This window comes from Leptodactylus fuscus, chromosome 2 (genome assembly GCF_031893055.1).
Source record: "Leptodactylus fuscus isolate aLepFus1 chromosome 2, aLepFus1.hap2, whole genome shotgun sequence".
In the NCBI taxonomy this organism is placed as follows: domain Eukaryota; kingdom Metazoa; phylum Chordata; class Amphibia; order Anura; family Leptodactylidae; genus Leptodactylus; species Leptodactylus fuscus.
The window spans coordinates 167,475,260-167,488,033 of NC_134266.1; the positions used below are offsets into that span (position 1 = coordinate 167,475,260).

The 12,774-nt window shown below is 37.2% G+C and overlaps 1 protein-coding gene across 12 annotated transcripts in view; it reads left to right on the forward strand.

Moving 5' to 3' along the window:
* The window catches only part of DMD (dystrophin), a 1,873,751-nt gene that overhangs the window by 977,119 nt on the left and 883,858 nt on the right, over positions 1 to 12,774 (forward strand). For all 12 annotated transcript variants that reach the window (XM_075265063.1, XM_075265067.1, XM_075265060.1 and 9 more), the window contains one exon: positions 9,221 to 9,374. In XM_075265063.1, the coding sequence (XP_075121164.1) occupies positions 9,221 to 9,374 (154 nt within the window). The remainder of the gene's footprint in view (positions 1 to 9,220; positions 9,375 to 12,774) is intronic.

A 12,774-nucleotide genomic window follows, 5' to 3' on the forward strand; every position in this document is an offset into this window, starting at 1 on the left:
GACATGTGCGTCAATTTGAGCAGGAATTCCATTGCATTTTCATTAGTAAAAATTCCCATTGTGTTTAACATTACTTTCTTGCCTCATTCCTTAACTAAAAGATAAGATAAAATAATCCTTTAAAGAGGACCTTTCATGGTTTGGGGCACAGGCAGTTCTATATACTGCTGGAAAGCCGACAGTGTGCTGAATTCAGCGCACTGTCGGCTTTCCTGACCTGTGCCCTGGGTGAAGAGCTATCGGTGCCGGTACCATACCATAGCTCTTTACAGTCAGAAGGGAGTTTCTGACAGTCAGTCAGGTACGTCCTTCTCCACAGCAGTGCCTATCGCGCTGTACATTGGGAGCCGGGAGGAACGCCCCCTCCCTCTGCTCAAAGTGCCAGTCCCTAGACGAGTATTATCAGGAGGGGAGGGGCGTTCCTCCCCGCTCACACAGCACAGCGCTATTGGCGCTGCTTGTACAGAAGGACGGTCCTGGCAGAGTGTCAGAAACGCCCTACTGAATGTGAAAAGCTAAGGTACCGGGACCGCTAGCTCTTCACCTGGGGCACAGATCGTAAAAGCCAACAGTGCGCTGAATTCAGAACACTGTTGGCTTTCCAGTAGTATATAGAACTGTCTGTGCCCCAAACCATTAAAGGTCTCTCTTTAATAGTCCCACCCTGGGAAAATTCAATGAGTTACAGCATCTTGGATAATACAGTAATATATTTCAAGAAGGAACACATACAAGCTCAGAATAGCGGATAGAAAAGATACTAGGAGTCATAGCAACTAAAAAGAAAAAGAAAGACTTCAGGATCATTTAGTTCTCTGTGCGGAGTGATCTCTGCTTAGCCGGATGTTGATTATAACGTCGTTATCATATAATTGTACTATGCTTTTTTCTTTATTATTTCTTAGGGATATTATATTATTTGGAATATGAAAATCAGATAAATATTATGCATATAGAATTTCCTAATCTTCATTTCTGTCTTTAGGCTAGGAATACACATTGACTGAACCAAAAAAATCTACACAACTATTTAGGGTCCAAGTCACATAAAATTTAAGATTTACAACACCCATTACTGTAGACACCAATAAAAAATATCTGTCAATGTCACAAATATCACACATGATTAACATTGCGGGAAAAGTAGCTTGTGATTTGCTATGTAGCTTTAGGCTTATAACAATGCTCTGCATTCTACAGTTACTGACATTTCAGGTAAAGTTATAAATATACTGCCGACATACAGTAAATTAGTGACAATTGTAAAACTGTCCCCAGTGCCTAAGAAATAAATCTGCCCCAATTATGGGAAGAATTCTGAAGAATTCTAAATTAGGGTAACTTTATGGTCCAGTTATTATTTACACTCTGCAAGACTCAACGCTTTTTGGGAACCTGTCCTCCTAACTTGTTTGCCGGGGGAGGGCTTGGTGAAAGAAGCCAGAACATTTCCCTGGCCATTGGACGCTTGGCATCTTAGTAAGTGGGCAATTCAGATTTCATTTTCAGCCACATGTTTTTTTTTACTCTTTTATTCTTGCAGTTCTTGCTTTAGAAATGTATGTGTATTTAAATCTGTATTCACCTCAAATCTTTATGACATATTAAAATGTGGAACGGAATCCTCTAATTTACTGTATTTCATAGATATTACAGAAAACAGAGTTTTAGCAGTCACGGTAGTGTTATAAATGGCGCTCATTGGCTGTGTTTTATTTTTGGAGAACATTCCATATTGTTAATGAACAAATAATCTGAGATTCATTACTTTGCTAAGTATATTCTCTGTTACATTCTGAATATTAGTATACACCAATGTTTAACACTGAAATCATCATTTTGTTTTATGGTGCAGATTATGTTTATTTAATTGATTTTTTTTTTTTACTTCAGATTTTTTTATTCCGCTAAACATGAAAACTTTATAACAGAATTTTTTTGTTCATTAATCCAAATGTAGATGTAGAAATATTTACAATGAATTGTATATTAATGTCATTTGTTATATACCCACATACTGTTTAACATATATACTAAATCGATGTGTATTATTGTCAGTATATTATGTTACATTGTTGCAAGGATCACATAATGAGGTAGAGTATTAGTGGAACTTGCCCTGACTTTCCCGCAGCCTTTTTTACTATTATTTTAAAGATAGCCCGTAAAGGTGTTTGTAGGGCACCAGAGGACACCATCCGATTCCCAGCTCTATTACTAAAGAAAATTATTTTGATGAAAGACTCTGGAATTCGTTATTAAAGATTTCTACAGATTACAGAAACAATTGTCTAATAGACAATTACAGATTCACCTTTTAATCTCTAATGATGAGCCTACTCTTGAAGTCTTAGATAAACTTGACCCTCAATCCAGCCAAAGCACAAAGGACTTTGTAAATTGAACACTTTGCATTCATATTCTGTTATCTGGGTAAAAATCTAAAAGTGTAAAGCTTGAATTGACACAGCCTGAGAATAACATTGTATGGAAAGCTCAGCAAACCAGAACTATTTTGCTATGTAGTATAATTGCATGACATAACTGCCATAGCTGAAGCTTCACATTATACCTCGCTTGTCAGGAATGTCACACCTGCTCAAGTGACAATACACAAGTTGTCTTATCAGCTTTCCGAATAGCGGATGCGGGTCACCTCACAATATTTCGTTACAAATGTGTTCTGTTACCTGGAATTTGGTCAGGTTAGTTATTGCTAGGTTTAATACTTACATACATTGGATTTTTGGGGAAATCAGAGTCTATACATTCATTAGGATAATTCATCTGGAACCTTTGTAAAGCACATTATGGATAATAACCCATCATCTTGCACAGTGTTTCCTCACTTAGAAACAATTACAGTCCTTGTTTTCTTAGGGACAAGGATCCGCTCGGAAGGTACACATGAAGTGATGATTGTGTTTGCACTGTATTAATGTCTTAAACATAGAGATAATTATAAGCCGTGTGATAAGAGAGTGATTTACCTCGTATCATGTTTCACCAGTCCAACTTGGCTTAAAGGTACAGGGAGATGAAAATGAAGCAAGAATGTCTTTGATGTGACTTGAAACATTTTGTTTTATTGTTGAAGTAACAGAGGTGCCAGAATAGTGGTGCAATAATACTTCCCCCAAGTTATGAAATAGTCAATGACAATCACTAGGTCAGTAAACAGATGAGGATGTGTGTTGGCCAGCCTTGGATGGAGAAAGTCATACATTCAACCAGGTTCCTATAGTTTCTAGATAAATGATGTCCACATGGTACATATGTGATACATATACGGTACATGGTATGTAGCTCTTACATGTCTTTTCTTGACGTTTCATGGGTACTCATTTAAACTTAGTTAATATAAAAAAATATTTAAATATAAAAAAGCCTCAAAAAATGCTTCAAAAAACCATTTCCTAATTCCTGAAGTTGTTATATTCCTCGCCAAAATCCTCACAAAAAAAACTCTGTGTGAACTTACCCTTAGGGTGCATTCACTTGGAGGAAAATGGTGAGGAATTTGGTGTGGAATTTCAGTGCTTAAAAATAAGCCTCCAATTGACTTCATTGAGAACCTTTTGCAAGTAAATTTTGCAAGTTACCTCTCCCATTCATTTCATTGGAAGTCAAGGAGATTTTTATTTTTGTTGATTTTTTCTTCAGGTGGATTGTGCCTTGCAAATCCCTTTGAAATGATTCAGAGACAGAAAAAAACACTAGCTCTTTTTGAGGTGTTTTTTTTCCCCCCTCCCCCAAATGTTCCTAAAACCTTTACAAAAAAACACTTTTTTTTTTTTTACTGTAGCAGAAAAATCAGCTAGAGGAAAAAGTCTGCTCCTGACTCCCACTTAAATGAATTGAGGAAGTTGTGAGGAATTTTTTGAGTCAGATTCTGCCTAAAAACCTCTAATTATAGGGTTTCTGCTATATGCAGAGTCACTGATATTTTACTTTTATTTTTTACATTTATTGCTTATAGCAGCTATTTGTTACTGTAACAGTCAATAATAAATACCGTATATACTCGAGTATAAGTCGACCCGAATATAAGCCGAGGCCCCTAATTTTACCACAAAAAAACTGGGAAAACTTATTGACTCAAATATAAGCCTGGGGGGGGGAATCCACCATGCAGATACAAAGTCTGGTCATGTGCATTACAGCTTAGTAACTCCATGGGGATCATAGTAATAGCATTTAAACTCACCATGTCCCTCACATTAACCCACTGTGTGCCTCACATGAGAGTTACTGATATCTGATATACGGAACATATGGATGTATTAATTAGGTATCTTCATAATTAAGGTCCTTTCTTAGTACCTCCATGTGTCTCACATATTATTAACCCTTATATGGGGCAAACAGTGGTTAATATGAGGGACATGATGGGGTTAACTGTTATTAATGTGAGGCACATGGAGTTACTGAAACTAAATTAATAACCCCAAATGCCTGACATTACTAGGCAGAGTAACTCCAGCAGGTACCTGTGATTTACTTTCACTTTACTGTAGCTTCCTCTCCTCGATACGACAGACATCTTCTATAAGACACAATGAATCCTGGCCACTGACTTATGTGCAGATATTGCATCCTAGTTTCTACAGGACCTTTGATGATGTCACAGTCACGTGACCTACATGACAAGCCAATCACCGAGCAGTAGCACTAAAGGACCTCCCCCTTTTTTTTAATTTATGCCTGTCCTTGCAGTTTTCTGTGCTGACACTGACTCGAGTATAAGCCGAGGGGGACTTTTTCAGCATAAAAACATTGCTGAAAAAGTCGGCTTATTCTCGAGTATATACAGTATATATTTCACTTTATTAAGTGAAATCAGCAGTGGCCCAGATTTTTTCGAGCCAAAGTCAGGAACGTATTTAACAGGGAATTGTCTAGGAGCTTCCTTTATATTTTTTCATTCATTTTCAAGTCACTTCTCACTTTGACTAAAAAAAACCAATACAAAATACTGAGTTTCTGCAACATGGGGTCTCAGCCTTTAAGGTGATTTGCTGTGATTGGCAGATTACCTCATGGCGATACATCCACATGCATATTATATACCTGAAACTTTTTCATGAAGACATTCATCATACTCCTATGTCAGTGTAATGGAAACATTACACATAGTTAACCACTATGACTGAACATTAACCTAGTTAGTACATTGGCCTTTTTTTTTTTTTTTTTTACACAACACTTCATGTTTTCTAACTCTGAATGATCCTCTAAGCTTCATATTGAAGATCCATGACTACTTACTAGCACTTTATAAGCATAATAAAGGCCTGTGCTGTTCTACACTATCACCAGGAATAGTTCAAGGATTTTATAAAAGAAAGAATTCCTTGGATTTCACTTGAAATATTCTTTCAGAGATAAGAAAATGTGGTGTGAATTCTTTGTATGTTCACAAACCATAACAATACTTGCCTCTTATATTATTGCATTATAGAAATTGATAGAAAGGATATTGTCGGTAGCACGCAGTTTATTGACTTCTTGGTTTGTGGATTTGTGTATTCTGCAGATAAACTTTCTATACAGCTACACAGACTGCGCCGTAGAATGAGCGGCTAACAGGGTAAACACGAGGAAAATGACATTTGCTAATTACATTTACATTTTATTTACCAATGTTAAAATATGCACAATTCATTCTAACAATGTGTACATTTTATTATGCTTTGTTCACACAGTATGTAAACCAGGCATGTGATTACATTTGCAGTAGTTTGCATTTATAATCTATTTATACATTTACTACATCTCCTTTTGTAGTAATGGAATCATTGAGCCAAAGTTAGTATTCATATGGTGAATTCGTATAATACTGCATTAACGTGTTTATTATGCTAAGGTGTTAATAATTTCATTTCATATAATAAGGCAATAAATTGTAGTGGAAATGTGGAAATGTTACTGTAGCTAAATTTGAGAGTAATTTGCTTGTTCTTCTTGCAAGCATACAATTAAGAGCAAAATAAATATAAACGTGTTCTTTATCACATGATATAATGGTTGAGTAAACTGTGTCTACAAAATTGTATGACTTTAAGGAGAGATTTTTTTGTGGAATGGATTTGTCTGCTTTTTCAATGGCACCTTGGTTTTAAAGGGGTAGTTGCATCTTAGACTCTGGGACATGTTGCAACAGTAAGTCCTTGACCCGAATCCTGCCTTGGGATACAGCTGTTGTGAACGGACAAGTAGTCTTGTATGCAAGGATCTATCCATATACATATTTGAGATTTCTGAAAACAAGCCTACACAGCTGCTAAACCATATTACAGTAGTTTGAATATAGCTTAAAATTGTATTTTTCAAACAGTATTGCAAGGTTATTTTCATGGAATTACAATATCAGACCACTGGAGGCACTAAGGCCCTAAAACTAAACTTTATGCATGATTCAAGACAAACTTAAACCAAAATATGTCACAGTGTCAGGAATGAGGATATTCGGATTCCATTGTAAGCACAGAAGTGTATGGATAAGTCTTCACTTAATAGGACATGGGAAACATAGTAAAGTTACATGATGTATTATTTCCCAACTGCAATTGTTTTAAGTGCACCGAAGAGGGTCCATGTCTTCTACCTTACACCTATGTAGGAAGGGGCAGCTAACCTAGTGTACAGCTCACACCTGCGCCCGGTCTTGAATGGGTTTGCAAAGTGACTGCCTGTGAGCGTTTTGTGCCTCTCCGTGGCGAATACGTTTTTTTTAACTGGACACAAAGTCGGACTTGTCCGGTTAAAAAAAAAATGGCTTCACAGCTGAGACCAGAAGACACTGACTGCCGGGTTTTCGTCTCCTGTCCAGTTTCTCAGGCAGAAGATGGAAACTCACAAAGCGGAGACTGGGTGCAGGTGTGAATCCGCCCTTATACATTTTATGCTATGGAACAAATATGTTGTGACGATAAGAGCTCTAAGCTGCTCCATCATAGAAACCATACTGTGAGGCTGGGATCACAAGGATGAAAAGGAATTTGAGGCAGTCTCAGACTCCTCTCCACTTTCCACCCCTGTGCTTTCCACCGTGGTTTACTGGCTAATTAGCCTCAGACACAATGTGACTAGTCACCAGAGCCTCTTGGCTCTGAATCAGTCGCAGAATCCATGGCAAGATCCAGCAGAGTACTTCTTTATCTAGCTCTCATAACAAAGTAGCATGTTTCCCAATGAAAATAATTGGAGGCAGATTCCGGCAGGAATTTGGAGCTGATTTTGAGACGGAATCCACCTGATGCTAGGTTCACACCTGCGTTCGGGTCTCCGTTCTGTGCTTTCTGTCTTCTACATGCAAGAAGACGGAAAGCACAGACCGGGTCTGGCTGTGAGCGGTGGTGAGCGTTTTATGCTCTCCTTCACGAAACCACTTTTTTCATCCGGACACACAGTACTGCATGTCCGACTCTGTGTCCGGATTAAAAAACCTGGTTTTGCGGCGGAGAGCATAAAACGCTCACCGCTGCTCATGGCTAGACACCTTTCTCACCCATTCAAATGAATGGGTGAGAGACTCCTGCAGGTTTCCGTATCCTGCTCTGTTTTATGCAGGAAACGGAAATCTGCAGAACGGACTCCTGGGCGCAGATGTGAACGAGCCCTGAATTAAGATTAGCTCCAAATTCAGTCATGTGAACTTACCTAAGACTAACCCCCCCCAAAATACTGTAAAAATAAACACAATAAACTGAAATGTTTTTCACTGTACAGTTAAAGAGCAGAAGTGGATATAAAATGTAACGGGAAATTTAGATTGAAATTGACAGCTTGTTCTTTCTGTATCACATTTAAAATCAAACATAATAGTTTGAAAATAAGAATCTATTGTAAATGCATGTTATCAGAAAAGACGTGCTGTATAACAACTATGAATATGTTCTAGCTGTATGGTTATCTATTAGCCTTTGTGTCAACAGGACTAGGAAAATTATTGATATGACGGCATTATTTATAATGTATATAACACTCAAACAAAATAAAATCAAGTAAATGTGTTTGCTTCTTAGAAATATCTTTTGAGTGTTTCGGTAAATGAAATGACAAAGATGGATGATAAAGCTTAAAACTGTTGTGGAATATGAGATAAACGCTAGCCCTATATAACAAGACAGTAAATGGACGGTAGCAGTGAAAACAAACGGATCTCTGAGCAGTTATGAAGGAAGAGATGAAGTGTCTAATGAGTTTTTGCCAAGTGTGCCATTGTGATTTAGCATAAGGATGGAAAAGCAACTTCAATAGTAAAATATTAATAGGAATCCTTTACTAGCAGGAGTAGCAAACAAGAAATGTTTCAGAGTTACAAAACACTGAAATATTCAACATCTGGATATACACAAAATAATTCTCCATGAAGTTGGGCACAATTTGAAGGGTAACATTGCTTCTACTGAAGTCACATGCTGTAAGAACTGATATGAGAATACTAAGTTTTGCCAAGTGTGTCAGTCTAAAGAGTAGCTGGCAGAAAAAAAAGAATGCAGAAAACTTGAACATCATTTTAAAGAGAAACTTTGTATATACAGTATTTATATAGGAGTTCGTTTGACTTCATGTTTATGTTAGTTTGTCAGTGAGTAGTGAATAGTTGCTTAGTAAGTACCAGTGGACTCTCTGTGGTCATGATCACTGATGATCTATCACCGATGAGCATTGTAATTTGCTATACCGTAGTATACAATGATCATCTTCTGGCAGATGTATCTGGACTTGACATATTCAGTCATATCTCACCTTCGTCACATATTATTACATAGTATATTTAATATATACGGTCTAATAGTCATTCAGATCACAAACATGTGACTAATGAATTCACCCATGTCAATGAGAACAAGTGACCGCATGTTCTGTGCGTGATCTATTGAGTCACATAAATCTGCAGTTATACCTTCTGAAGTTGCTTCATAAATCCCATTTTTATATAAGAAGTCACTGACAGCGATGTATAAAAAAAGAGGCATCAAAACAAGCAGAGGCGTAAGTACACAATAGCAGGACACAATGGTAGGGTAGTGTACATAGGTTACTGAAAAGGGGCTGCAACTGGACTATTACTTCTCAAACACTAATTCCATTGATATGTTGACTTCTAGATTTTTAGGTGTATTACTTTATGGCTTTATATTCTAAGAAATTATATTTCATTCCTAAAGCATAACAGCAATTTACAATAACAATTATGCATTATTGATTTCAGGAAATTTGACATATCTCTGGAGAAGTGGATGAAACTACAGGAAGATATGAATAATTTCAACAAGTGGTTGAATGAAGCAGAGACAGTTCTTGCCGATCACCGAGGTGAACTACGAGATCCAGAAAAGGCTAAACAATACCTGCAGAGAGTAAAGGTAGGAATTAGAAGTGGTCACTGCCATATACTGATTTTTTTTCTCTTCCGACTACATTGTCAAAGCTATTGTTTTAATCAATGCTGTGATATTTGTTGGTTGGAATTCTGCCTGTAACCTGTGCACACTCAGTGAATACAAGGAGATGCATTGCTCTATTACTCTTGTATGTGGTGTTTATTACTTGACTTGGAAGTATTGAAGAATCAATATGCAAAGTAGCAAATAAGTGTGTTTCATAGGATGGCAGTACATGTTTGATTTCCTTACTTCTCCATTTTCATTCCTAAGCACTAAGACAATATGCATTAGACTCATTTGTCATTGCACAATAGTGAAAGACACTAAGAAATGCGATGACATCCAAAGGGTAGAAGCATCAGAAGCAGTCATGCAGCGTTGTAGAGATATAATCCTAGCCATCTGACATGAAAGATATACAGAATGTTTCTATCCCCTGTGTATTACTGTGTATAGGCTCATACAGTATAATAAGTACAATTCATGGAGGAGATTATTATTGCGCTTGTGGATCATAAAGTCTAGAAGATCATTGCAAAATGTAAATTTGGTGGTTTCACAAGATATGCAGTTGTGTTCCATTTTGTTGAATCAAGTACTAAGAAATGAGAGTGTCAACTTGTTTCATAGCAAAGGGATTTGTAACTGTAATGGATTTGGTTTTGGATTTGGTGTCATGTAGACCACATTGTCACTGTCACTATTTATGTGTTGGAACAAAGTGCGTTCACAATTCTTTTCTGTTTCCTTTCTTCTTAAATCAAGTCCATGATCATAGCTCCATTTTTTTTTTTTAAAGAGCTTCAAAATCTGGAGTCTTTTCTTCTTTCCTAAAGCCTCGGCCTTTGTTTGCTAACAATGCAGTAACTTTCTAGAGGGGAGTAGTGCTTAGGTACTTACCTTCTAATGGCAAAGGAAATGTGACCGTCTAACACTAGGTCCAGTCCATTAACTGTCCTTAATAAACTTTACATATTTCAGTAATTCATCAATTTTAGAGAGCATTGTGTCTTTTCTATTACAATATAACAAAATAAATGCACATATTTGATTGGTTGTTATATGCCTTTGGATTTTGTGCATTTCTATATATCCAGCATGTGTTGTATGACACTTTCATCCATTCTTCTGTGGCAGGGTTAGTAAGTACAGTGGTCTTTGCAGTCTTTTTCACCATATTGCTGTGATCTTGGTTATCATTTTAAAATACGAGAGTCTTACTAGTAGAGATTTGAATTTGATCCAAGGAATTGGGAACAACTATATTTCTACAACAAATAATGTGTGTTTTTCTATTTTCCTTTGTGGTGTATTTGTCTTACTGAAATACTTTTGATTCCAGGAACCTTCCCTTATATAGGATGTTTTGTCTTGTTTTCTGATTATTTCAGCCGCAACTTCTAGTTTCTGCAAAGCTCATATGATGGAATGTGCACGATAGCAATACTTTAGGTTAAACATTAGACAGAACCCAACTTTACAGCCTTTTATTGCTTGAACAGATTGTTGTTATTTGATCTTTCTGTACTGCAGACTATATTAAAATTAAGGGAAATCTGAGAAAATGCTTTCACAAGTATGCATATGACCTTGTGATCCAAACAAGAAATTTTCATTTCAAGACAGCTCTATGAAGTTCAGATAAGCATAATCCTCCTTTGTAGAATGCATTATTTTAATAAGTCATGTTGTTTGTTTAACTATATTAGAATATTTGCATATAAGCCTTCAGCACTTGTTAATCAATAGACAACTTCTTTATGCCATATCAGTGCCAAGAGGTGGCTTTTTGTACAGCATACGAAAATTTTGATGAGCTCTTTCTATTATTATTAGCTTTTTAACCATTTAGAATCAAAAATCTTATATGCATATCAAGGGGATGTCACTGAGGCTGAGGCCCCACATTGTGTATACCGCTGTCTTTTACATTACATGCAGACGGCTAAACCCATCCACACATTGCTGAAAACAATCTGCAGCATGTCAATTGTACCTGCAGAAATGCTGGCGTTTTCTGTTTAAAAATTATAGAGGCAGAAAATCCACAAAGGAGAACTCTGGACTTTTTGTGAAAAATGCTGCAGAAAAAACATGAGGCACTTCTGATGCAGTATTTTGCACAGCTGCTTTTTGGCAGTGATTTGCTGCATAAGGCCTTAGTCTTAGGCTAAGTTCGGACGGTACGATACGGCCTCAAAATCCTGACCAAAAAGATGGCTCCCATTGAAATCAATGGGAGCTGGTCAGTTCTTTTTTCCGGAAGCCAGTTTGTTCCGGCTCCTGGAAAAAGAAGCGAGATGCTCATTCTTCAGGCTGTTTCACCTCGTGATTCAGCCTGAAGACACTCCCTCCTCCGGACTAGGCCCATTCATTGGGCCTAATCCAGAGTGGAGTGCGCGACTGGATGCCGGTGCAGTGCATCAGCATTCAGTTCCGGCTACCCGTATTTTGGACCGGAATCTGAGGCGGCATCCGCCTCAGATTCCGGTCTAAAATACTCTGTCTGAACTTAGCCTGAAGGTTTTTTTCAGTGGAAAAATTTTTCCTAAAAGGCCAAAAGTAAGAATGAAAAGAAACAATAATAACCTGATTCCTGTTGGTTTCTACTTCATGGTCCTGTATTGAGACACAGAAATTGCCCACTCAACCAATCCATGGTTATAACGTGAACCACTTCTTTTTCCTCACTAGGCAACCCCTTTAAGAGAATCACAACAGTCTTAGAAGTAGTTTAAAAAAAAAAAATCAACTTTTAACACCATTTTTATTTTGCATAGCAGTGTGTTATGAGGTCAACATGTTGTTGAAGGTACATGTTTTTCGGATCATGACTATTAGATTATTGAAAATACAGGTGTATGTAATATCAGCAAAAGATTACTTTTTGTAACTACTGTATATAAACAGTGAAACCTCTTTGAGACTATCACCCAAAGCTGCAATAAGGCTACAGCCCCACACAACAGGTCGCAGTAAAACAAAGCACTATTGGAAAAACCGCTGCAGCAATGCATCATGGTTTTTCCCGCAGCACTTTTCACAGGAAACCTCTGCCGACTTTATGCTTCCATTATACCTATAGCGAAACTTCTGGCATTTCCAAAGGTAAAATTGATAATCGCAGTGTGTCTACTATGCGTATTCTTTCATAGTGTGTGGATTGGATTCGCTAGGATCCCATTCACTATGTAGAGACTACAAAACACCGCAACGTTTATGCTACATGCCCCAGCTTTAAAAGGTTGTGTTTTTTTTTTTTAGAGAGGTGGTCTTCTTAAAGAAGATACATAATGTATTGTGGACCTGAAAATCAGTCATCAATTCAGTCTGGATGAGGGGATGGTCTTATCAAAGAAGTGGTCTTTTAGAGACGTTT